The sequence below is a fragment of the Ixodes scapularis genome, unplaced genomic scaffold (genome assembly GCF_016920785.2).
Source record: "Ixodes scapularis isolate PalLabHiFi unplaced genomic scaffold, ASM1692078v2 PGA_scaffold5__190_contigs__length_132052651, whole genome shotgun sequence".
NCBI classification, from domain to species: Eukaryota; Metazoa; Arthropoda; class Arachnida; order Ixodida; family Ixodidae; genus Ixodes; species Ixodes scapularis.
This window is the reverse complement of record NW_024609880.1, coordinates 4,460,960-4,485,758: the sequence shown is the minus strand read 5'-3', so window position 1 is coordinate 4,485,758 and position 24,799 is coordinate 4,460,960. Positions and strand designations below refer to the sequence as shown.

The 24,799-nt window shown below is 44.2% G+C and overlaps 1 protein-coding gene across 1 annotated transcript in view; it reads right to left on the bottom strand.

The window, feature by feature from the left end:
* Positions 1-18,325, bottom strand: part of LOC120849962 (retinol dehydrogenase 12) — a 54,726-nt gene extending 36,401 nt beyond the window's left edge. The window contains exon 1 of the mRNA XM_040222293.3: positions 18,094-18,325. Within this exon, the coding sequence (XP_040078227.1) occupies positions 18,094-18,325 (232 nt within the window). The remainder of the gene's footprint in view (positions 1-18,093) is intronic.
* Between the last annotated feature and the right edge of the window lie 6,474 nt (positions 18,326-24,799).

Genomic DNA, 24,799 nt, shown 5'->3' with positions numbered 1-24,799 from the left:
ATGCAAATCGTAAAACCACTTTAATATTAAAAAAAAAAAAAGCCTGTTGAACTGAAAATGTTGGCGCCGATGTTAAAACTATTATGCATGGGTGTGCGAATAGTAGTTTGAATCCAATAGCGCAGAGGAGGTCTATGCTCTGTTTCACTTTAAGTCCGATTGCAGTCGACGTTACTATCTGATTGAACCAATCAGGAAGCCTCAAATGTGGATTGGAGGTTTAGATTGGATTTGACTCAGCGGGTATAATAGACAAAGGCAGCTAGCCCTAGCGTCTACCCACTATCCTTCCAATCAGAGATCGGCGCTCTGACGCCCATCGCATGCTTTCTTCTCCTCCTCTCCCTATGTTTCCCACCGTATACATTGTCTTAGTTCAACCGTATACACTCGGTTCTCTTAAATCCGCCCCTTATTCGGACTGAACAAGCTTTTAGCGTGATTGACTCACTTGTCAGGCTTCGCGCCTTTAGTCCCTGTCTCGATTTCGGTTAATTCCGGAAAAATAAACATTCATTCATTCATTCAGTCATTCATCTCTTTAATAGATCGACGTCCGCCTCTGATGTTACGCCACGGCGGTGGAGCTGCTGTCGGTACGGAGCGTGAGAAGAAGCTCAACTTCAGGCGAATATCGTTTCTGAGCATGGGCAGTGGCCGTACCTGGTGTGGGCAAACGCTGACTTGCTTGTAAACAGCGTATCCGTCTATAGGGGGCTGGGCGACGCTTAGCCGCTCTGCGACTTGGTCGGAAAAAAGCGTTTTATTAGCCACGTGGAATTTTGGCCACGTGGAATAGCGAGCCCTAGCAAAAATAACGGTTGGAAATTAGTCCGGAAAGTGAAATCCGGACTAAAATCATACCGGAGTCACACCGGAAAGGCGGCTTCCGGTTCGCACAAACCGTGAATTTTCAAATCCGGTTGAAGTCAAACTGGAGGAATTCCGAAGAGGCAAATTCCGGTTCGCTCACACCGTGATTTTCCTAATCCGGTTCAAAGTCAAATTGGAGGAATTCCAGACGGGCAAATCCCGGTTCGCTCAAACCGTGATTTTCCTAATCCGTTTCGAACTCAAATTGGAGGAATTCCGGAGAGACATATTCCGGTTCGCACAAACCGTGATTTTCCTAATCCGCTTCAAAGTCAAATTGGAGGAATTCCAGACAGACAAATTCCGGTTCACACAAATCGTGATTTTCCTAATCTGCTTCAAAGTCAAATTGGAGGAATTCCAGACAGACAAATTCCGGTTCACACAAACCCTGATTTTCCTAATCGGTTCGCAGAAACTGTGATTTTTGGAATCCGGTTAAAAGTACAATTGAAGGAATTCTAGACACACAATATGCGGTTCGAACAAACCATTCTTTGCCAAATTCGGTTAACAGGCAAATTGGACAAAGTCTAGACTGAAAATATCCGCTTTGCACAAACCATACTTTGCCATATCTTTTTCAAAAGAAAATCGGATTAGCCGCCTGCTGCCGAAGACTTTCATGCGTATGGTTGAAGCATTAAGTTGCAAACAATCCGTCCCGATACCGTACGGGCTGCGTCGATCAGAGCTCAGACCGCAGAAGACAGCGAGCTGATACGCGGTGCCAAAAAGGTGACATCAAGGCGTTTTTTGCGCAAGTCATCGCCATCTAATTCCATCTAGCTTTTTTTATTCACTCTGCAATACTTGTTCATTATTATGCTTGAACTATGTTTTATTATTTCTTAATTATTTTTTAAAAAAATTGCTTGATAACTGTCAAATAACCTTTTTCACATAATTTTCTCCACATAACAACAAACAAAAACAAGATCTAATTTGATGTCACAGCATCAAGTGTAATTTCAGTATCTTAGATAGCTTTCCTGCGGTCTCCTTGTTTATGCCTGAATGTTCAACATTTTATAATGGTGCACATGCAGGCACTTTCAAGGGCTTTCATCAATATAGGTACGCAAAGCAGGGACTCGAACCGTAACCGTAACCGAAACTGAAAACCATTTAGGAACGAAAATTTTCAGTAACCATAATCGGAACAAAATTGTTATTTGAAATTTAAAAAAAAAAAACATAACCGTAACCGTAACCGTAACCGTAACCGTAAAGTATTTACCGGTAACCGGTTGTAACCAATATTAGCCGAAAAAAAAAAGTTTTTCTCAGGTATGACTTGGAGGAGGGATCATGAAATATCGTGGCGATTTGACAGAGTTACTTTCAGCGAGTGGTGAATCTGGTAATACATTTCCGTTCAATCTAACTTTAAAATTAAGGATAATGAGTTGGAATCAGTGGTCGTGCTGATAATAAAAAAGTCTATTTCTAAATCTGTCACACTCCTACATCGCTACATGTATCAGTATGTGTCGCCTTCAGTGTAATAACTAATAAGTTAGAATTCTCATATGTCCATCCAATTCGGTTCTATCAAAACCACCGATTTTCCTGACATGCAGTAGCCAGTATGAATAAACGAGGTAAATTGACTGTCATGCAGAGCTGGCGGAAAAGAAAACCTGGTATTCATTCAGTCTGAAACGTGTCGCAAGTGACAATTTTGAGACAACACAAAGAAAAACAAATGTGAGAGGTTTGACATTGGCGTTAAGTGTATGTTTCATATTAACGTGATCCAGAATTTATCTGAACAGAAAAGAATCACAAAAATTAAAAGTATTTTGTGAAGTGAAAGCTAATATATCCTTTGATGGCCAGTATTTACATGGAAGTTCGAGGACTGGCCGGCATCGGCGCTTTGCTGTTCAAACTGGCGAGCCCCGACATGGAAGATCCGTTTACTGACCGGCATCGTTTTATTTTTTTTTTTTGCCTTTTTCACTATGCAGTCAAGTCATTGAGATTCTGACGAACTGCGGCAATTCATGAATAACGAGTGGAAATGTTTGTGTTGATTATTCCTTCCTAAATGACGGCCGACGCTAGTGTATTTTATCCCAACATGGCAAGTCTGACGTGTTTTATCGCGAAAACGTAAGAAAAAACAATGCGGTGAAGAAAATTTGCTGCCCAAGATTTGAGAATATGAGGAAAAAGACGACGACGAAGTTGGCAGGCAAGTCCACTCTTCCTTTGGCTCCTGCTTATATTTCGATTTTTCTCTAATTATTTCATAATATTGATACCTTTTTATTTACCGGATATTAAGAAAAAACAACGTCTGAGCAAGGGAGCAGCGTTTACAGGCGCCGACGGGCGATCTCCCGCCCGAGAATACCAAGAATGAATTCCGCAAGCCCTGGCACTTTAGGAGGCCTAACGGCCGACCAAAGTGAGCAAGTGAGAGACACTGGACCCATCGGCTGTACGCAAGACGCACATCCAATCGCTGATCATGCAGCAAAAAGACCACGTACAGGTACGGAGGACTATTACGAGGACACAACCTCGAACTACTCGATAAGCGGGATGGAGAGCATCGAAGAAGGAGGCACTCCATTCACCTTCGTTTCTTATAAAAAAGATCGCCCCTCAGGGATTCCAATCCTGATCAAACCAACAAACCCTGGATCATCGTTCTGGAGTTTAAATCCGAACGCAATTGCTTCAGAAATCCTCGCAGTGTCACAAGAGAAACTGATCGCGCATCGCTTCACCAAGGACGGAAGCCTGGTGGTCAATGTGGCATCACTTGCGTCAGTCAACAAACTCCTGGCCATAACCACTCTGGTTGGTGTTACATGCACAGCCACAGTCCCCAAGTCCTACTCCAGGAATATCGGAAAAATCACGGGAGTTCCTCTGGAATATACAGAAGAAGAACTCTTAGAGTTCTTGAAGGACTTCGGGGTGCTCTCACTCCGACGCCAGGCGTCCTACTACCGGCGTGAAGACGATGATAGCACAGACACAATATATCATGACAGCGTGATGCTTCACTTCCGACCAGACAAGCCACTACCAACCCGGGTAATGTTAGGTTTTACAAGCCATCCAGTCCAAGAGTACTTTGGAACAGCTGTGCAGTGTTTCCGCTGTCAGAAACATGGTCACATTGCCAAGTACTGCCGGGGACCGCAGCGGTGTAAAGTTTGCGCGGGATCGCATCACCATAAAGAATGCGGTTTAAAACAATCTCCTCTTTGTGCGAATTGCGCTGGACCCCATGCAGCGTCGTACGGAGGATGCCCAAGTAAGAAAACTGCGTCTCTGTCGAGGAAACAGGAACTGCAAGAAGGAAGACCACAAAAGAGACGATCGCCTCCGCCCAATCCAAAGATGATTCGCACAACTCCAGTTCCAAGTCTTCAAGACCCATTGCACTTTCCCCACATACAAGGGGCGAAGGGAACGTACTCTACAGTTTTGACAAGCAACCCACTGAAAAGTCAAGTGCGTCAAAAAACCCAAGCTCCGGACGCACAGGAAACTCGACCAAAGCAAACTGTCACTTCACCTATACCTTCACCTCGGAGAAAACGTGCGAGCAGAAACGACGGTGGTACGACTACGAGGAACATACAATCAGAAAATGATAGCTTGGAGAAGATCATCCTTCCACTTGTATTCGCTGCGTTAAAAGCAATCTTACGATCATTTCCGGACATCCGAAATGTACAAGAGGTACAAACTCTCCTAACGATGGAACCTCTGATTACCCTTGCATCACGGGGATTCCAAACTCAACCTTATGAATAAGTTATATGAAACAACTGCCATATTTCAATGGAATGCAAACGGATTACGCTCAAAAAGCGGTGACTTCCGTCATTTCATTGCCCAATACCAATTTCCTATTTTGGCTCTCTCAGAGGCCAGAGTAAATGATGATTTTCGTCTTTCAAATTATGTAACATACAAATCACAGCGTTTAAATGGACTTAGCCGAGCCATGCTCTGTGTACGCAAGGACCTGCCCTCATCTCTAGTGGCCTCATCTGACGACTGCGACGCACGGGAGTATGTTACTTGCAAAGTTCTATTCGGGCGTGTGAGTGTGTGCTTGTCAAGCGTTTACATCGAATCTGGCGCCAGTGTATCGTTTTATTCTGTTTTAAAAACCCTAAGTGAGCCCTATATTGTATGTGGTGACTTTAACGCCCAAAACACAATATGGGGAAGTGATCACACGGATGCGAGAGGGCGTTCGATTGAAAACATTATGGACAAATTCGATATTACCCTACTTAACGACGGTTCACCAACATTCCTGAGAGGTCACGATTATTCGAGTTGCCTGGGCTTGACTATGTGCTCACGTGAATTTGCGCCCGGCATAACCTGGAGAACGGATACTGAAACTAGGGGAAGTGATCACCTACCGATTCTCGTGCATCACCCCAAACTTTTGCGCTCCAAAAATCGTCGACTAATTTCATACACAAACTGGAAGGCGTATCGCCATTTCAACACGGCAAATATTAATCAAGTGGCAACAATTGACAACTTCGCAGAATGCGTCAGCAGCAACCTCAAAAGGGTGACCCGAAAACTTCCCGTTCCGCAAGGTCACACAGGTATAAACGGAGAACATGAACGGCTGCGGGCCATACGCCGCAGGTCAGAACGTCGATATAGAAGAACTGGAAGTCTTGAGTTTTATAAGGAAGCCCAACGCATCCACGGACTTATGCGCAGAGAATTACAAAAACTGGCTACAAAAAACTGGCGAGGAATCTGCGGAACATTGACTCCATTCACTCCGATACCCAAAGTATGGATAATTCTACGCAGCCTGCAGCTCCCTGTTATCCAGAAAGCACCATTTCGCGCTTTGGCTGTTGCACGCGGTGTACTTAAAATGACCGTGGCCGACGAGTTTTGTAAATTGCTCTCAAAACCAGGAGAAGCGGCCAACAGCTCTGAGCACAAATTATCTTGCACTTATGCTGAAACCAGTTTCAAAAGGCACAGCTCAGAAGCTAATGTACAACTGGACAGCATGTATACCATGGGAGAAATGAAAACCGCACTTCGGACGACAAGAAAACGCACCGCCCCTGGTCCAGATGGTGTAACGTATGGAGCGCTCGCTAATCTTGGACCAACAGCAACGGACGTATTGTTGCAATTCTTCAATTGCATTTGGGAAGACGAAATTCTTCCTGAATGCTGGAAGATCGCACAAGTTGTTCCGATATTGAAGCCAGGAAAATCACCGTTGTCCGTGGAGTCTTTTCGTTCAGTCAGCCTCACCAGTTAAATAATGTCAGCCTCACCGACATTATTTAATGCCGTCATGTCCCAGCTCTCCAAATTGCTGCCATCGTGTCTCAACTTTTCCATATACGCGGATGACATCTGTATTTGGGCTTCGAGCTCTTCTATACAAATACTTCAAGCACAGTTGCAGAACGGCCTAGATATCATTGAAAAGTTTCTAAAAGAACGCGGAATGGATTTATCGGTAGAAAAATTTGTCGTTCTGCCGTTTACGCGGAAACGTATAGAAGAATTTAAACTTGTTTCGCATGGTCGAAACCTTGAAATGGTTCGTGAACATCGATTTCTAGGAATAACACTTGACCAATCACTCACATGGACGAAACATGTAAATGCGCTAGAGACCAGAATTAATATAGTTATTCATGCCCTGCGCTGCATAGCAGGCACGAAGTGGGGAGCTTCAACATCGGCAATGCTCCAATTGCACGGCGCGCTCGTGCGTCAAGCAATCACTTACTCACTTCCAATCCTTCATGGGCTTTCGAAGACTCTGGACAACCGACTACACTACTTGTTGGCTCGTAGCCTAAGAGTGTGCTTAGGTGTCCCCCGCGCTACATCCGGCGTCCTTGTCATAGCTGAAGCTAGAGAATTACCTATTTCAGTTCTCCGGGACCAAGAGACATGCAGGCACCTTCTACGTATCACTTCACAGCATCGCCACCACCCACTTGCGAACCCCGTTCAAGAAAGATATGGAGCGCGTTTACATAGGTCCTTAGCACTATGCGAAGCCATATGCCCACCGTTTGAATACTGGAAATATGAAAACAGCTGTGCACCTTGGACCATTACAGTTCCTCACATTCAAACCAACATACCAAACATTGAGAAAAAATCGGCTGTGTCCGGTGTCGTAGCTGCACAACTGACGTTATCCCACCTCTCGTCATTTCGGGATTCTAGCTTGATTTACACAGATGGATCAACCACAGAGAGGGGCTCTGCCTCTGGTTTTACGATTCCAGATTTAAATGTAAAAGTGTGCAATCGTCTCTCCCACCAGACCTCCTCCACGTCTTCAGAACTTCATGGCATCTTGTCAGCTCTTTATTTTATAAAAGAAACCTACGAAACAAGAAGATGGGTCATTTGTACAGATTCGAAAGCAGCTCTAGAATCCCTACGAAACGTAAACACACGAAGTATAAATGCAAAGTTCGTTTACAGAATTTTACAGGAAAACATCGTTGCTTAAAAGTGCCGGACATGACATAAAATTACAGTGGGTGCCCGGACACAGTGGCGTACCTGGCAACGTGGAAGCCGACAGACTCGCCGCCCTGGAACATGACTGCGCAGAAGCCCAACTGATCCCGATATCACGAACTGACCTGAGGTCTCTACTCCGCAAGTCCAGTGAAAACTTATGTAAAGATTCCTGGTTTGATGAGCACTCAAAGAACTCTCTTCTCTTCTCCATTGATCCTCACCTGAATTTTCCAGCAGACACCATTTTACCACGGCATCTGGACACATTGCTTCATAGACTTCGTCTAAATGTTGCCTTCACGAAAAAAGTCTTGCACAAAATATCACGAGCGTCATCCCCTGAATGTCCCTGTGGACAAGCAGAAGATGTCGAACATCTGATTATTCATTGTGTCCGATTTTCAAGACAACGCAAGTGACTTGAACAGCGATTACGCTTCATGGACAATCGACCGTTTACTCTCTCGAAAGTGCTTGGACCATGGCCCAGTCCGGCCCTTTAAAGAAAGGCGTTAAATGCTGTGCGCGACTTTATCGTCGAAAGCGACATGACTTATACGTACTAACTCGGAACGTTGCCTGGGGTGTGCAACTACGTGCCATACGGTGTAGCATCGTTACTTCTGTGCGCGTGAGTGTGGTTTATATGCCCATCCGTATGTATATATGAGTACACAGCTTTCAGGGTATTTTTAACTTGAACTATACATCCTAAGTGGCTCTCAAGTGTATATATTACCAAGACCAATCAACCGTAGTGGAGTAGCCGGCACTGAATAGACAGTGCCAACATCTCCAAAAAACCCTCCATTCAATAAAGAAAGAAGAAGAAGAAGAAGAGAATATGACCGCCTACGCCGCAAAAAAATAAATTTCACAACGCCGTGCATTACTTTTTTCAGGAAGCTAGTTTAATGTGATGTACTACACTTAAGGTCCGGTGGTGTACACACGTGTTTGGCTCTGATAAAAAATGAAAACGATATAACGGAGCAAAAAAATGAAAAAAAAACCTGACATTATTGAGCATGCGCTTTCAGTTACAAAAACAATAATAAACATTACTTACCAGAGACTAGAAAAGTAAGAGATGCGTTGACGCTACGAAATTGAGTGTGAAAATATGCTATTTCAGGCAGGAATCAACTGTTTTCTGTGGTAGTTACGATTATCTAACAGAAATATTTCAAATGTTTCCATAGCCAAACGATATCTGTCTCTTTGATAGCTTATATTATACGACATACCGTACCAAGGAACGCGAATATAAAAACTTTTTTTAACGCAAAAAAGCGAGAAACACCACTGCGTTGTGGATGTTCACAATGCCGGGTTTGTGAACGTGACCCTTTGACGCTACGAAAAATAATTGTTACAACGCCGAACGATACCATTTCTGAAAGCTAGTTTAATTATCCGTGCTGTATTTGAATCTTAGGAATAAAAACGTGTCTAGGCCTAATAAAAAAAGTAAAACTGCGGAGCGCAACCTGTATAAATAAAACCTGGCGGCACGCGGGGGATAGCACTGATCTACCAGAACAAATTAAATACTACTTTCCGGAAGTCAGAATATTAAGAGATACACTTAATACGTATCGCGCTATGAGCTCAGCTAAGTTACTGCCTTAAAATTGCGGTATTTTTGATTCAATAGTGGGTGAAGATGTCCGCTTTCAGAAAAAACTTCGGCTGCATTACTGTGGCAGTTTTACCACTTCCACATTTTCCCATTTTGCTCGCAATATGCTCATTATTATTACATTGCTTTCTTCTTTGAAAGGACTTGTGCCGTTTGCCTACGGTTAGGAATTATCCCGGCAAAACAAGAGGGCTACGGTTTGTGCATTGCAACGGTTTAAACTTTGGCTCGCTCTTTTTATTTTTCACCTTCTACGTGATTATTACCCTAAAGAACGGTTCCAACGACTGCAAAAACAGAAAATATTTAAAATGATAAAAGCTAATACAAAAACGTCGGAAAAATATCTAAAATATTAAAAACTAATCAAAAAAGTGAAAACAAATATTTACAAAGAATAAAAACTAATACAAAAAGGCGAGAAAAAAAATATTGAAAATAATAAAAACTACTACAAAAAGGCGAGAAAAAAATATTTAAAATAATAAAAACGAATACAAAAGGTAAAAACAAAATATTTAAAGTAATAAGAACTAATACAGAAAACTTGATATGAGATGAGTGCGCACTAAGATTCGAACCTAAGACCGCACCCTCAGGGAGAGAGAGCGTTAACAAGCTGCGCTACAGACGCCGGGTGGGCGTGCTGCGTTTTCTAGAAGTATAAATTCGTTTCGGAGCATTGTACACTTAGTTTCGTATTTAATATTTTGCTAAGTGTTCAGAACTTATTCATAATATTATGGCAACATTGACGTGCCCAATAATTTATTATACTGTGTCTTTTATAAGTTTTGTAATGCGGTTTGCTTATCCTTTTATTTGAAACGTTTTGAAGATACGAAAACAATCTTATCGAATCAACAGCCAATGTTTCGCACGGTTTGCCAGGCGTGTCGGCCATGTGCGTTTGAACAGTTTGAATCCCTGCGTTCACGACTGGCTGACGGTTAAATTTCCCGATTAGTCGCGATGCGTGGAGTAGGCCTTAGCTTCAAACGTGTCCGAAAAAGACGGAAGTGACTGTGAGACCTGGAACTACGTCAAATCAGCTCAACAGCCAAGATCATGGCACGGGATCCGAAGTAAGTTTGTTCCTTTGTTCGTTGGAGCTAGCTTATTTCTTGCGTTCAAGCTTGTTATTGTATGCAGATCGCTTGCTTTTACCAGTATTATTTATTGCGCGCGAATGGTGTTACGCGAGGCTGTTTTTCTTCTTTTTTCCCCGATGGAGAGACTGTACTCGCTCAAGGTCCATCAGTAGCGGCGGAACTCTTTGGGAGACGGAGGGTGGGGGGGGGGGGGGGGGGGGGGGGTGATTGCCTCCCTCTGCCGTAAAAAGCGCGCGGTGCAGTGCCCCTCCATCGCCGACGCCATTGCGTGCGGAGAGCTGGACCCGACAAAAAGCGGCGATTGATTGATCGAGCAAGCCCGTAGCTTCCACCGCCCAGTCGTCTACAAACGATTTCATTTTCGCGATTTGTAATCAGAAAAAGAATTGCCAAAAATTGGTGCCGCAATGAATTCACCCCATGGTGATTAATGCATAGCATACCACTTTCGATCGCAAAAATTTGTGCCAGCGAAATAAGTTTTGATGCCGGCACTTATACCTCGCGAAATGTCGAACTCTAAATATCATTTGCTGTACACGTGTTTTGTATGATCCAACGCACGTGCAACGAATTTCACACCTCCAGAAACACTTGGGCTGCTTTAATTGTTGAAGCATTTACTCTTTTCATACTGCTGTTTTTTTAGAGGCTATCAAGTATTAATTACAAGCTTCTAGGGAAATTTACAAGCATGTCCTGAATTAAGGTAGTGTCCCGCCAGTTTTTGGTATCTATATTTTGTTGAGTGTAAGTATGTAGTGTTAGACATACCTCACCCTATCCCTGATTTTTCGTTTGGTACTGACTTTAGCGAATGGTGTAAGTTGTAATTGTTTTTAGTTGTTGCATGATTGTAGTAAGGTGGTGAGCTGGTACTAATTGAACATCTTGAAAAATAGTTCGCAAAAAATCAAGGAGACAGGGAGAGTAACACTTAGACCTCATGCAAGCGCAAACTGAACTCGCATAAATCAGAGAAGGGAGAAATAAAAATGAGGTAGGGCTCGAGCACAGGCCCAGGTGGAACGCGCTGATTTACCTGTTAGCAAGAGCCGATTAAAAAAAAAAAAAAGAAAAAAACAATTTCATGTTAGTGAAGGTAACAATTGGATGGCTAGTACATAAAGAGAGCTCAATTTTTTTCTAAAATCTACGATGGATTGTCACCTACCTATGCACTGTTTACATCCTTAGGAGAAACATGATACTATAAAAACATAAAAGAGAATTATTTTAGGCTTTTATTATTTGTAGTATGGGCGACCAATTTGTCCGCACATCCGTCTGTTACCTGAGCTGCCGAGGAATTTGTTTTTACAGTATTATGCATATGAGTGAATCAGCACGGCCCACTTGGACCTGTTTGAACTTTTGCTAAACCTCCTAACGCATTCTTTTTTTCTCTCTAATTTATGTGTGTGAGTCCGCACTCGTATGTAGTGTATGTATTCCTTTCCTTTATTCCTTGTTTTTTGTGTGCTATCTTTCAAGATGTTCAATCAGAATGAACTCATCACTTTACTACATGGAAAAGCTGTTGCTAATTCTAGAGTGTCTGTAAAACAATCTACCTGACATCTTTGCCTCACGCCCCGGTTCCTGAAGCTCACATTCTCCGAGTACAGCCTTTCTGAATTCTCTCATCCTCTTACTTAATTTCTTTTGTGTTCAATAGATCGAGTTGCGAATATGCACCAGTCTGCGTCCTACGTGTTCCTGTCCTTTTGTCCTTGTCTTTTTGTGCACCTTTTTCAAGTTGGTCCATGATATTTTTTATCATATATTCTAATCTGTGTTTTCATCTTCATACTTACTGAAGCCTTTCCCAATTAGACGTTTGCATTCACTTTCGCCATCCTGATGTGAGTTACCTGAGACGACACAAAATGACAGTCTTCCCTGCTGAAGTCCTGGTTTGATGGAAGACTGCCAAGGCTGTTAATGGTAAAGTGCTCTATATATTGAGCAATGTAATAGCAACTACTTGCTGCTAGGATTGCTTTTAACACAGACTGTATTTATGGGCTGGCCTTTAGCAATTCTGTTGCCACTCACGTTGAATGAAAGCCTTTAGGGAAATTCCGCATTTCATTCGTAAGCGGAATGCTGAGTTTACAACAGAAGTGCGTTGCATTGCCTTGCGTTGGGGATCAGTGGCCGACTGGGCTAGCGCACATCAGCTCGGAACACGTGGAACAAAGCTTCCGCTGCAGAACCCAGGGATCCTGAGCTCAATCCCCACCCCTGCCCATTTCGATCTAGATAAGCATTGTACCGGCATGCGGTCATGTATCACTACTGCGTAGTGCAGGTGGAAGATTCCAGGCTAGCAGTCATACTGTACTGGCTAAATTGCTCATCTACAGCGAGCAACTCGTTGCAACTTTCAAATGGCTCACCAACTACACGCTGTATAAATATCCACAGAACTCCAACAGAAGTGCGTCACTACTTGCATTCAATATTGCTGTGTGTTGTATCTGTATTTTGTATTTGTTTATTTAGTGTTCCCAATAATGGCAGAGCCTTCTCATTGGTGTGCTTGTTAGTAGCAACGTACAAACGCGAACAAACGGCGAGAGTGGTGAAGAGCACCACTTTTGCCGCTCGCCACCGCGCCCATTGGTTTTCGGAGAAGTTTGCAGTGTCAGTCTTTGTGGTATTTGGTCATATATCGCATATGGACACAACCGGGGCACTGTACCTACAACTCAACACTTGCAAGACTTGCGTGAATACACCCTGTAGGTGCTCGCACTTTCAGAGTCATTTTAACGTTGCAGAAATGATAGAATGGATGCTTGGGCGAGTTGATGAACCATATTCTACGGTGACAGCGCAGAGGAACATTTGCACGCCAGATACTCAGGAAGACATGCACACGCGCTGAACTTACAACTCGTGTATTCGACTACTTCGTTCTTCTCTTGAACGTCTAGATTGACTTTTCAGATCGTGCTAAGGAGCATAGCACAAAATACAAGGAAAAAAAAAAAAAGAAACGGAGAAAAAACGAAAATAGGAAGTCCTTACAAGTCATCCCTCTCCCTCACTGCTATCCTTAAGATAGAAATTGGAGCTTTTTGGTCGACAACACAATAGGACTACTTACACACTTGTTTTTCAGATGCTCTATTCTTTGTGCTTTCATTATTTCTCTTGGCAATGGGTCTCGACTCCTAACTATTACGGAACAATTTTCAAAATGTGCTACACAACCACAATCCGGAGAGTGGGTTCCGAAATGTCCAGCGGCGACTCGGTGGGTGTTATGAAAATGATCCTTTCAACAATCATTCAAACACCTGCCAGTCCGGTCTACATAACTAATGTGGTAAGAAGTATGTAGGCCAGACTGGCAGGTGTTTGAATGATCGTTTAAGGGAGCATTTTTATAACCAGCGAGTCGTCGCTGTACATTTGGGAATTTGCTGTCAAGATTGTGGTTGCGTAGCCCATTTTGAAAATTGTTTTATAATAGATAGATATGAATTAATAGATAGATTAATAGATAGATAGAAATAATGAAAGCGCAAAGTATATAGCATCTGAAAGACAAGTGTGTAAGTAGTCCTTCTATAGCACTGCTGACCAAAGAGCTTCAATATCTATCTAAACAATAGCGGTGAGGAAGAAGGATGATTTGTAAGGGTTTTCTTTTTTCGTTTTTTTCTTTTGTCTTGTGTTTCGCTTTTTTTCCTTGTATTTTGTGCTACCTCTGCTTATCACGTTCTGGAAAGTCAATCCAGACGTTGAAGTGAAGAATGAAGTAGTCGAATACACAAGAGCTATGCGTTTAGCGTGTGTGCTTGTCTTTCTGAGTATCTGGTGTGTGATTGTTTCCCTGCACTGTCACCGTAGGATATGCAAAAATGAATAATGACATTGGCATATTTGTCATGCCAAAGCCTGTCACACTTATTCCGAACTCTTATCTCCACGAGATCACAATACCATCGTTTCTGTTGTAGTGGCACTGCAGTCTCTATACTTGTTTTGCTTCGGTCTTTGTAAGGGGGACGCTCTAATCCGATTCTACTCAGCTATGGTGTACTAGATAGCACCATATTTGCAGAGCTAGTCTTTGGTTTTTGTAGTTCCATCGAAATATATTTCAGCCTTTAAGTTATTTATTAATTGGCATGTAAATTTACAAGCTTATCTAGATTGAAGGCAACAAATATTTTGCCAGCACTCAAGGTACGCGTTTGAAGTATACTGCGTTAACATAATTGACCCAACTTCTGATTTTTATTTGTCAATGCCTCTAGCGAATTGTGCATGCTAGGATTGCTTTTGCTTGTTTGTTTCACATAATTTACAGCACATTTTTCACCTTTCTACTCAGTGCAGCCCTCAGGTCCATGGCAGTCTGCAAAGGTTGTTGATGGGTAAGCTGGCTTATATATACAGCTGTGTAAGAGCAGCTTGTCCTGGGTGACAATTTTAAACGCATTTTTATGTTTTAGAAAGTAAAATTTGCATGGGCATACTTGCAACGTGAAACCTTACCAAGCCTGTTCTGAACTTTCCTCCTCTAAAGATTTCAATACAGTCGTTTATGCTGCACACACACTAGCTACTTCGGCCAGTTAGAGACTTGATCCATATGAAGGTAAACAGGTGAGTATCAACTGCTCAGTTCCGTCCGTGGTGACGTTCTCTCCTTATCAGACGACTTACCACACTTGGTTCGCAAGGCATTTGAAAAGGAGAGCAAGTCAGCTGTTGCATGATGCTCCCAGTACTGAGCAGTCGACGATTGCTTGTTCACCTTCGTATAGATCACCAGTGTACTTCAAGCTCGGCAAGTGTGACACTTATCTGATTCAGCCTAGCAGTCATCTGCTGAGCGGAATGTGTAGAGCTAGTTGACCTGTGTACAGACAGTGGCTGTGCGGTATAAAACAAACCCAATTGGAAACTTTAATGCAATATTGTGTAGTCCCATTGATGTTATGATTATAATTACACAACGTTTTATAGTGCAAAGAAAAAAAACGCGATGTAATCGTTTTTTTAGACTGCATGTGCGACCTCCAAGCTTGTGCTTGTACGTTCTGTGCGGTGAAACGCCCTGTATAAGCAAAATTAGAGAATCCTCGAGCTGTATGCTGCAAGGAGTGAATACAGTAGTCTGGCCGCATTCTCCCCTCTTCTGTATACTGTGCAAATGCAGACGGACACGCACTTTGGATGCTTAGCAGTTAAAGGCCCCACATAAAGCACACTGCTTAATAAGCATCAATTATTGTGAAGTGTCTGCGGATTTGGCTGTTCAGCAAAATGCGGGCCAAATCGTTGTGTCAAATCTTTACATCGCCCCAAGAAAAAGTCTCGTGTTCTCCTAGGCCAGGGGCCTATTTAGAAAAAAATATTGCAAAACAATGTAGCTAATAATGTATATGTGTGCTGATTATTGTTTTTTTTTTCTTCCAATTACAGCATGCACGGAGGGCATCTCCATGGAGAAGAGTGGGATTATGTAGAGAAGCTAAAGCTCCTCTCTATGGGTACAAAGCTGTCCGAAGTAATGTCAGAATGGAAAGAGCACCACCAAGTTCCGCCTGGTTCTGATCAGCCACAGAATGAACACAGAATTCAGAAGAATAGCAATATGAAGGACCTAGGCAGGTAGCCACACGTTTTGAGTTCGCAATGACACTTGAACATGATCATAAATATTCCTGCTTTGCTCGAGGTCGCCTAGTTTATACACCATATTGGTGATGTTTAGGACAGCAGGAATATTTTTTTTTCAGACTTAAACCTCATTGTTAATTGAACAAATGTGGCTGTCTGTGAAAGTCCTTTTTGTGTTTTTATTTTTTATTTGTGTTCATTATTTCATGTTTTTCTCGTGATTTAGTCCGTGTTTGTTACTTATGTGTTCATCATTTATTTATTTTTTCTTTTATTACGTTTTAGTTAAAGATATGATGCCCTCATCATTTTATAGTCTGGGAAATGGTGGTGACCTCGTCGTGTTCAAGGAGCAGTAATGAACTTTCCATCTTGTATTGCTTCCGGCAAACATGGAACAATGGTGTTTTTGTGTGTGTGTGTGTGTGTGTGTGTGTGTGTGTGTGTGCGATGTGTTGATCACAAGGGATGATTTCGGGACCGAACGGAAAAACAAGACCAGCTAGGAGCGACTGGGGGACTTTGAACATCGCACGGTGCAAGGAAGTACTTCAACGACGAGGCTAGCAAGCAAGCGCTTGTCAAAACTGATGTGTTCGACCGGAGAGTTTAATCAGGACTTGACCCTGTGATTAAGAATCAACGACTTTGGAACTTTCGTATAGTTTACAGCTTAAATGTGCCTTCCTTTTGTTTTATTTTAATAGGTGTCTGTGTGCTATTACATTTTTAGTTTATTTTACAGGTTGTCCGTGTGATATTACAATTTTTTTTCTTGAACGGCGGAAGTGCTTGTTTGGAGTTTTGGCGCTTTTATGTATAAAACTTTTTTTGCAAACCATATTCTCTGTGCTCCCTCGACAACCAATCCCGCCAAAGGGCTGTGATTTTCCGACGTCGAATGACATGTTTCCTCACTAGCGATCGCCTGCATTTTATCTTTGTATCATACATATTTGTCGAAATTACAAATTTCGAGCCAGGCCAATAAAGATTGGTCAGTGGCTTATTCTGTCGATGTATCTACGTAAACACACATTTGGAAGTGTGGGATAGCAGTAAAATGTATATTTCGTGGATATTCATAGAAATGCATTATATGATTCCTTGTCTGGACCGGAAAGTATGGTACCTGCCCGATGGCAATAATTTTAATGTGATGCTAGAAGGAGCATCACACGAAAATTGCTTTATATGGGGAGGGTACCCTATTTTCCAGGCCCAAACCAGGGATCATATAAAGCAGTCTATACATGGTATATGAGGAATTGGGCACATATGGCTATATCCATCTAGATAAGGTCTGATTATGCATATGTGGTCATATCTGCCCAATTCCTTATATATTCATATCTGTATTTTTATTAGAAGTCTAGATATGACATTTTTGTAAGGGATGGCCTGTAGCATCAGCTGCAGTACATCGGAAGGTGAAACAGCAGGTATGTCATTATTAAACTATTTCTATTATATTCCGGTGTTACCTGATACGGTTTCATATACGGTTAGACCCACTCCGATGAAGCTCTACGGCTTGGCCAGATGCGGTTCAACTTCCCCTTCGACCAATTACGCTTGGGTTTCCGGACTGGGCATCTCCGGTTCATTTTACGGTTTCTAGAATCCGGTTTGCTTAGGGGCCCATATGACGGTTTGAAATTCCGGATTCATTCCGGTTTATTTTTAAACCGTTTTTTTTTTGGTAGGGGTCTTAACGAATGGCACTAAGAGGTTAGGGCGGGGTGGTGTGGAGGTACAGCAGGTGTGGGATTTTAGGGAGCGGAAGTTAAACGTGGATGTCTATGGAGCGCTTCGTGAGCAGAAGCGAGAGAAGACATTCCTTCTGTTTCTCTGGGGGTCGGGGAGATTGCGTCCATCCTCCCGAACCCCCAGATTGCGTTTAGTGCATTTAGTTATATTTCGGACCGCGCTCTCTTGCCCTGTTTTGTGGGTTTAACTAATCCGCTTTGGATACTCGCGATAATGAAGCATTTCAACGCGGGACGTGCACACCTAATCAACTAAAATCTCAAAATTATAAGATCAAAGAACTTCCCAGAATACTTCTCGGGACTGTATGCGCTGTTATTGTCAAAAAGCAGGCTCTCTTGTAATAAAAAAAAATAAAATAAATACATCGCCAACATTGGGAAGAGTTGAAAAGCCTGCTAAACGCTCACTTCCAGGAGAAGCTGATTACTTCTGCTGGCTTCGAACTGGTTTGCAGAGTGCGCCAGCCAGTCCCCCAGAGGAGACCAGTGGCCTGACATACTTTTCTTCAACTCTGTCGCCACTCACCTGTGTTGGAACCGGTGATGATGACCGTCTTTCCAGACATGTCCACCGAAGACTTGCACTTTCCAACAGTCAACTTGGCATAGACCTTGACAAGCAGCATGACCAGAAGGAGTGACGACAGCAGCCCGAGAATCAGCCGCAGAGGCACCAAGTGCATTGCAAGGGACGACTCTCGAGTGGCCGGGTCTGTGCTCAAATCCAGCCGCCCTCCATGCTCTTCCAACTCATGCATTCTTCCTGTTGGCCGTTAGAACAAAAGCACATTTCTAAAAATTAATAATTTCAACCCGGAAAAAAAAAAGGCCAGCTTGCTATGCGGGAAGAAACTGGGAAAGAGAAAAGGAGATGACAGCGTGCGGGGACGCCAGAAGACCGAGCTTTGGTTGCTACATTGTTTAAACTTTGTGATAGCTATACACAAAATAAAAATAATTTATAAGCTGCAGTCATCTTAACTGTCCCTGCACTCATTGAAAAATGTAATTTTGATAATTTAGTGGTGCGAGTTATTATTTAAAAGTGTGTGAAAACGAAATGACTTCGCCCGCAAGCTCTCAACCACTCTCTTCAAAATCGGCCAACAAGAAGCGCAATGCGTGTCGTGCTCGTGACGTCAATGTCTCCTGCACGACCAAGGGTACTGTAGTTGCGAGCGTTGCCGCCTGGTGGCTTCGACGTGGGACAATCTCGCCTAGTAGTAGTATCCGAGGACTGTACGCCCTATGGCCTAAAACACCTCGCCCATAACGTCATTCGTGGCCATGTTGGTATTTTATGTGCCACGAGCGTTCGGTTCACCACATTAGTTTCACACCGCAGCTCGAGGGATCCAGTATGCACAAAAAACCGCAAGTAACCACGAATTGCTACACCTGCAAGCCATGGATATAAGGTATTCACTGGGTGCCATATTTGCGCGCGTTATTCACACCGGACCCGGAAGGGGGGGGGGGGGGGGGGGGGGAAGGGAAGGGGTGCAGTCGTATGGTTGGCTTGGCTAAGGTCCCCGCATCCTCAGATCAAACTCTTATCTAACATCTGCAGATAACGACGATCTTGATGCTGTAGAATAGACGTTGCAGAAGCTCTGTGGGAGCTTTAACATATCTAACGCAGTAAATTTGTTAGCGTTTTCCGCCTATTCCCATTCAGGACTAAGTACCTCCATGAGCGGGCCATACCGCCACAAAAAGGCGCTGTTCTTTAGAGGCCAAAGACGTGGCGGCATTCGAACGGAGCGTCACAGACCGCCATCAGGCGCAATCTTGAAATATATTAATTCGTCTTAAAATTAGTTTTCTTAACTTTCCTGCCGGCATCCAAAAAAAAAAAAAAAAAAAAAAAAAGTAGTCTAGAGTTTTTCGGCTGCCGGCACAACATACACCCCATTTAAACAAATGAATAGGCGTGAAACAAATTTCGCTTTCGTAGCTAAGACTGCAGCCAATGCTACACGCATGAGAGCTCGAGGTCGCTGCTTTGAAGCGTTCTTCCGCAGAACGAGCACTCGCGCTAGAAATGCACGCCTCAAAGTCAGGAGCGCGGACTAGCTCGCGCTTGTAGCTCTGGCCGCTGTCTCAGCTTAAAGGGACCGTAAAGGCAGTTTCGAAGTTTTATTCGACGATTGAAATGGATGTCAGGCACGTCTCAGATACTGTTGACCAAGTTCTGGCCCGAACAGAAGTTTGGGTGCCGCAACAACCGAGCAAACAGGCGCGGTAATAATAGCGCCGGGAACGATGCCTGAGACCCCGCCGAGGCGGCGGCAGAAAGGTGAACTAAAGTGCGCCGTCGAAGCGTGACGACAACGGGCTCCTCGTGTGGCGATTGGTTCAAACGATAGACGCGCTCTTGGTTTTGATTTCGGTGGTGAGATGCGATGAAATTTTTTTATTTGAACGTTGGATAATCTTTTGAAGTTGTAGTTGGGAATAATAGGTTTCATACCGTGTATAAAAGCATAATCTGAAGCGATCCCTCCGTTTGTCACCGGTTGAACGCATCCCGCACTGCTACCTCGGGCGCGTAACAAGCATCGAGCAACCATGGACAAAAAGAAAAAGAGGTACGAGCGCCGGGGGCGGCGGACTTTTGGTTTTGGTTTCGTGCGTCGTCTCGTGTTCGCTTTGCGAACTGGTGTCTTACCAATCATGCCGTGTTTATGTGCAGTTGTAGGTGGCGTGAAAGGTCGGCTAAAGACGTGCGGTCGATCGGGCGACGTTCGTTTGCATAAACTGCCGACCGATGCAGCAATGCGCAGCATTTGGTTGCGCGCCGTCGTCTTGCGTAGAGCTGTGGACAGCGGTGTCAGGATTTGTTCGCTGCATTTCTGACCAGAAGACTTTGAGCAGCACCTTCACCTCAGCCGGAGTCTGGGTAAAAACATGAAGTTCCCGCGTATGAGGAAAGACGCGGTTCCCTCACTTTCCTTGCGCAAGGAGCCCACACCAGAGCATCTCCCGTTCAGTCGACGTGAGGTCGCTGAACGGGAGCTGAAACTCGTTTGCGAGCGCGGCGTTGTCGTCCATTTCTTCCAGGTTTTCTTCACAGACCACACTGAGTGTGCACTAAATCCCACCGATGCCGACAGTGCTCCCTGACGTCACTTCTCTTTCCAGAGGCGAAAAAGGGAAGAAATCTGAACGTTTGTTTCGGTTTAACAAATTTATTTGCAGGTACAGAAAAAAGAGGCACAACGTTCTAGAAAAAATTGTGTGGCATGCCAGGATCCCAATGCTTCCGAAAACACCTTCTTAAAAAAAATTATATTGCCTTCATGGTCCCTTTAAGAATGAAGATATAATAGAAGCTTTCAGGCAACTCTGAAGGAACGCCGCCATAAATGACCTTCAGTTTTTGTTTTTCTCTTATTCCGTTCCCTTCACTTCATCATTGCCGAAGCAGGACAGGTTATTGCCCCTATAAGTGCTACTGTGTCCTCCTATCCAGCATAGGCCTTTGCGGAGGCTCGTAAACTCCCCCTTCAATGGATCGGCATCGCCGTAGGACAAGGGAAGTTCGGCAATGGCGGCTCAATCTGGCGCGTGTTTAAAGCCTATTTATTATAGACGCTTTAAGCATGTCTAGGGAAACACAGGAGACTCGCGAAAATACATAGCAATAGTCGACTGCGAAGATCTGCGAAAACACGCGTGACGACGGTGGCGATCCCGTCTTCTCATTCGCGACACCGTCAGCCGCATCGCGTACTTTGGCGGCGAGAGGAGGGGGGGGAAAGGCGCCGCCAAAAAACAGTGTTGGCGGCAACGCGTTACAAGTAACGGCGTTAACGGTAATGTGTTACTTTTTTCGATAACGTAATAACGTGCTCGTTACATTTTCAAAACGGTAACGGGTAACGTAATGCAGTTACTAATGTCGAGTAGCGTGTAATGTAGTTAGGTTACTCGTCACATATTCTAAGACTCAAAATAATTAACTTCAATTATTTTCGTGTTTTTAGGCGCCAAGCCATGTAAGGCTTAGTTGTTGTTTTTCGTTTTCCCCCCATTTTCTTGTGAGTATTTAGGTGTAATCGTAACAAAAAAAAAGTAAGGCATATTACGTTTACCACTTTCGACAGATATAAGGTTTCTTCAGATATGGCGCTTACGCATACCTGCAATGTCAAAATAGTAAAACGTGGTAATTCATAATTAAAACAGTAACGCAAAAGTAACACGTTTTTTATCGGTAACAGTAACGGTAAGGTGTTTCTTTTATTTTGAGGTAACGTAGATCGGTACGCGTTCTTTTCATTTGCAGGTAACGAGTAACGGTGTTTCGTTACTTTTTTGGGGGGGCTAACGCCTGCAACACTGCAAATAAACCACTTCACCAAGGGTGGTTTATGGCGTAGCCGTCGTTCCGTCTGATGCAAATAAAAAGATTGTCGTGTATTCGCGTAGTAAAGTGGCTGGTATAGCAACACATTAAAACAATAATAAAGACGAAACATGATGTATAGGGTGTCCCAAGTCACCAGGCTCGATCTAAAATGGACCGTTAAAATCGACGCCTCCACGTAGCAACAATAAGCTTTTCGTCAAAGGAGTATTTCACAGGTCGGTTTTTTTTCTTTTGAAATTACAAAGCCTAGCTCCGTTTCTGTAAAAAAATACGGCCAAAAAACTTTCCAGGGTCAACGGCGAGGGGCGACGCAGACGACCAAGTCGTGTGGCCGGGCGCGTTTGGTGCTCGTATTGATAGATAGCGCTACCTCGTTGTTCCGGCATGCTTTTAAAGAAATATGGAAAGTGCCCGCCTCGATCGTGGACTATTAATATGGACATAATATTTTTTGTAATGCAACTTTGGCTTAAAAATAAATGCGGGGAATGATAGCAAAACTGGAAATAACAAAAATAAAAGAAAAAGCGGTTGCATAAGGACGGCGTTAACGGCACTCTTGCTGCCGACGGATTTCGTCAGCGTGTCGTCTGCTTTCCTTTGCTGGTCGGTTGCATCCTCTGACGCTGCTCCAACGCTGCTCCCGAGAGAAAGAAAGAAAAACCAAACAGTGTGGCCCTTTATTATGTGCAATCTTTTAAGATACGGTGCATGGTTCTCCTGTCTTTGTTTCCTTCTTTAAAATTCTTCAGTTGCGAGTACAGCATTGCCTCTCGTGTTTGTTCTTCGTCGTAGTTCGTGTTGTCTGAGCTGTTTTCACAATCATGCCTACCTCTAGAATTCTATGTCGTCAATCATCATCCGACTCTCTATACCTATGTCGTCACAGAACGCTCGTGTTTGACAATGATGGGCATGCCCTTCTTTTCATATAGGCAATTGCAGGCATGGCGCTACAAGTGGTGCCCCATGCATGCAAGCGCGTGCAACGCGCGGGTGAACGTAGCTTTGGCAAGCTCGTAATCGCACGGGCGTGCCTGCTCGAGCAGAGACATGGCGGCGGCCAGTCGCCCCGCTTGCAATCGTCTATAGACCTTTTTAATGTTTACAAAGTCCCACTCCAGCATGCGATCAACACAGTCCAGCACGTGCCTGTTCGTCGCATCGGAAAGTGAGCAAAGCACGCGCCAGACACACAAATACTGAAGATGGCACCGGCCACACGCTCTTTTATGAAAAGGTGTAGAGGGGTCGCATTATCGAACTTGTGGCCCCACCGCCGGGTGTTTACTAACACAGCATAAAAAAGAAATCGAACCTTGCCTAGCACGGTCTGGGCACGAGCGCTTCGCTCTGACCAGTGCCTTGGCCGCACGAAGAGCGGTCTTCGAATCATCATTTTCCATTTTTTTTTATGAAAAACGAACAAGAAAATTAGGTTTGTTGCCCACACTAGATCCACTGAAAGTTCCCAGTGTACCGAATTCCATTCAGTCCGCTTACCGGAATTTAATACTCGCAAAATCTAGTTCTGATTGGCTGGGTAAACCCGTGGCGGAAGTTATAAGTCGGCCAATTTGAAGACAGACCCAAAACGACAAACAACGTACACAAAACGTTTCCGGGTTCCCACGGCTACGACGCGTAAACATGGGTGGGAGCGCTGGGAATTGCTCAGTTAGAACAGAAAAGAAGGTCCGCTTAATTTTTTCTATATTTTTTTTTATACTAAGTAGCCGCGAATCTGGATTGCCAAAGACGTTTTCTCGCTGCGGTCGCGCTGGTTCTGAGTTCCAATCTCTACGCCTCAGACGCTAAAGGCCCGTTCACACTCTTGCGACCGAGTTCGACCGAGAGAGACCAGACCGGTTTTTAAGCCTTTTGCGACTTCTTAGAACCGGCTGCGATGCAGCGGAGCTGGTCCTAAGAAGTCGCAAGAGGCTTAAAAACCGGTCTGGTCTCTCTCGGTCTAACTCGGTCGCAAGAGTGTGAACGCGCCTTTAGTCTAACACTCGACTTCAATGCATTTCAAGGCCAGAGAGAGAGAGAAATGAGACAGCGAGGAGCAGTCACGCACCGCTCCGAAGTCTCGCACCGCTCGGAACTAGAGAAAAGAACTTTCATAAAAACAAACCGGTGTCACCACAGACCCGGAACGTGTTTTCAAAGGCCCACACAAGAACGAACGCTACACTGTACGCGCTTCGCTTCGACCGCACACGACAGCGCCATGCATGTTTGGGATCGCGACTGCCGCGCGGCGGTTCAGTTCTAATGCAAAGCTTAGGAATTTCGTTACTCTGGGAATATTCAGTGACTCTAGCCCACACACGTGAAGCCAGCCGCGAGAGGCGTGACTCTTTGATCTCCTCCCTAATAGGTTGCCGCGTGCATGCAAGCACGTGCATCGTGCACGTGAACGCAATTTTGACGAGCTTGCAATTACAGGGGCATGCCTGCACGAGCAGGGACATGGCCGCGGCCAGTGTATTGACGATTGGAAGCAAGGCAATTGGCTAGCGCCATGTCTTTACTCATCCAAGATTGACCGTGAGGTTTTTGAAGCTTGCCAAAGCTATGATCACGCGCGCGCTACATGTGCTTGACCGCATGGTGGCACCAGTCGGGGCGCCATGCTTACAGGAGACCTGTTTCAAAAGTCATAGTCCCCTTGTGGCAGTCCGCAAAGCTCTAATATTGCGGCTCTAATGGAGCTGATATGAGATCATGCTCGGCTAAATCGTGCGCCTCGATTTCGTGAATCGAAGGTAACGTATAAGGACCAACACCTTTTTCGCTTTCTGCTCTATGCTTTCGAAGATGTTCGAGTTTTCAGGGGTGGAGAAGCTGTGCAATG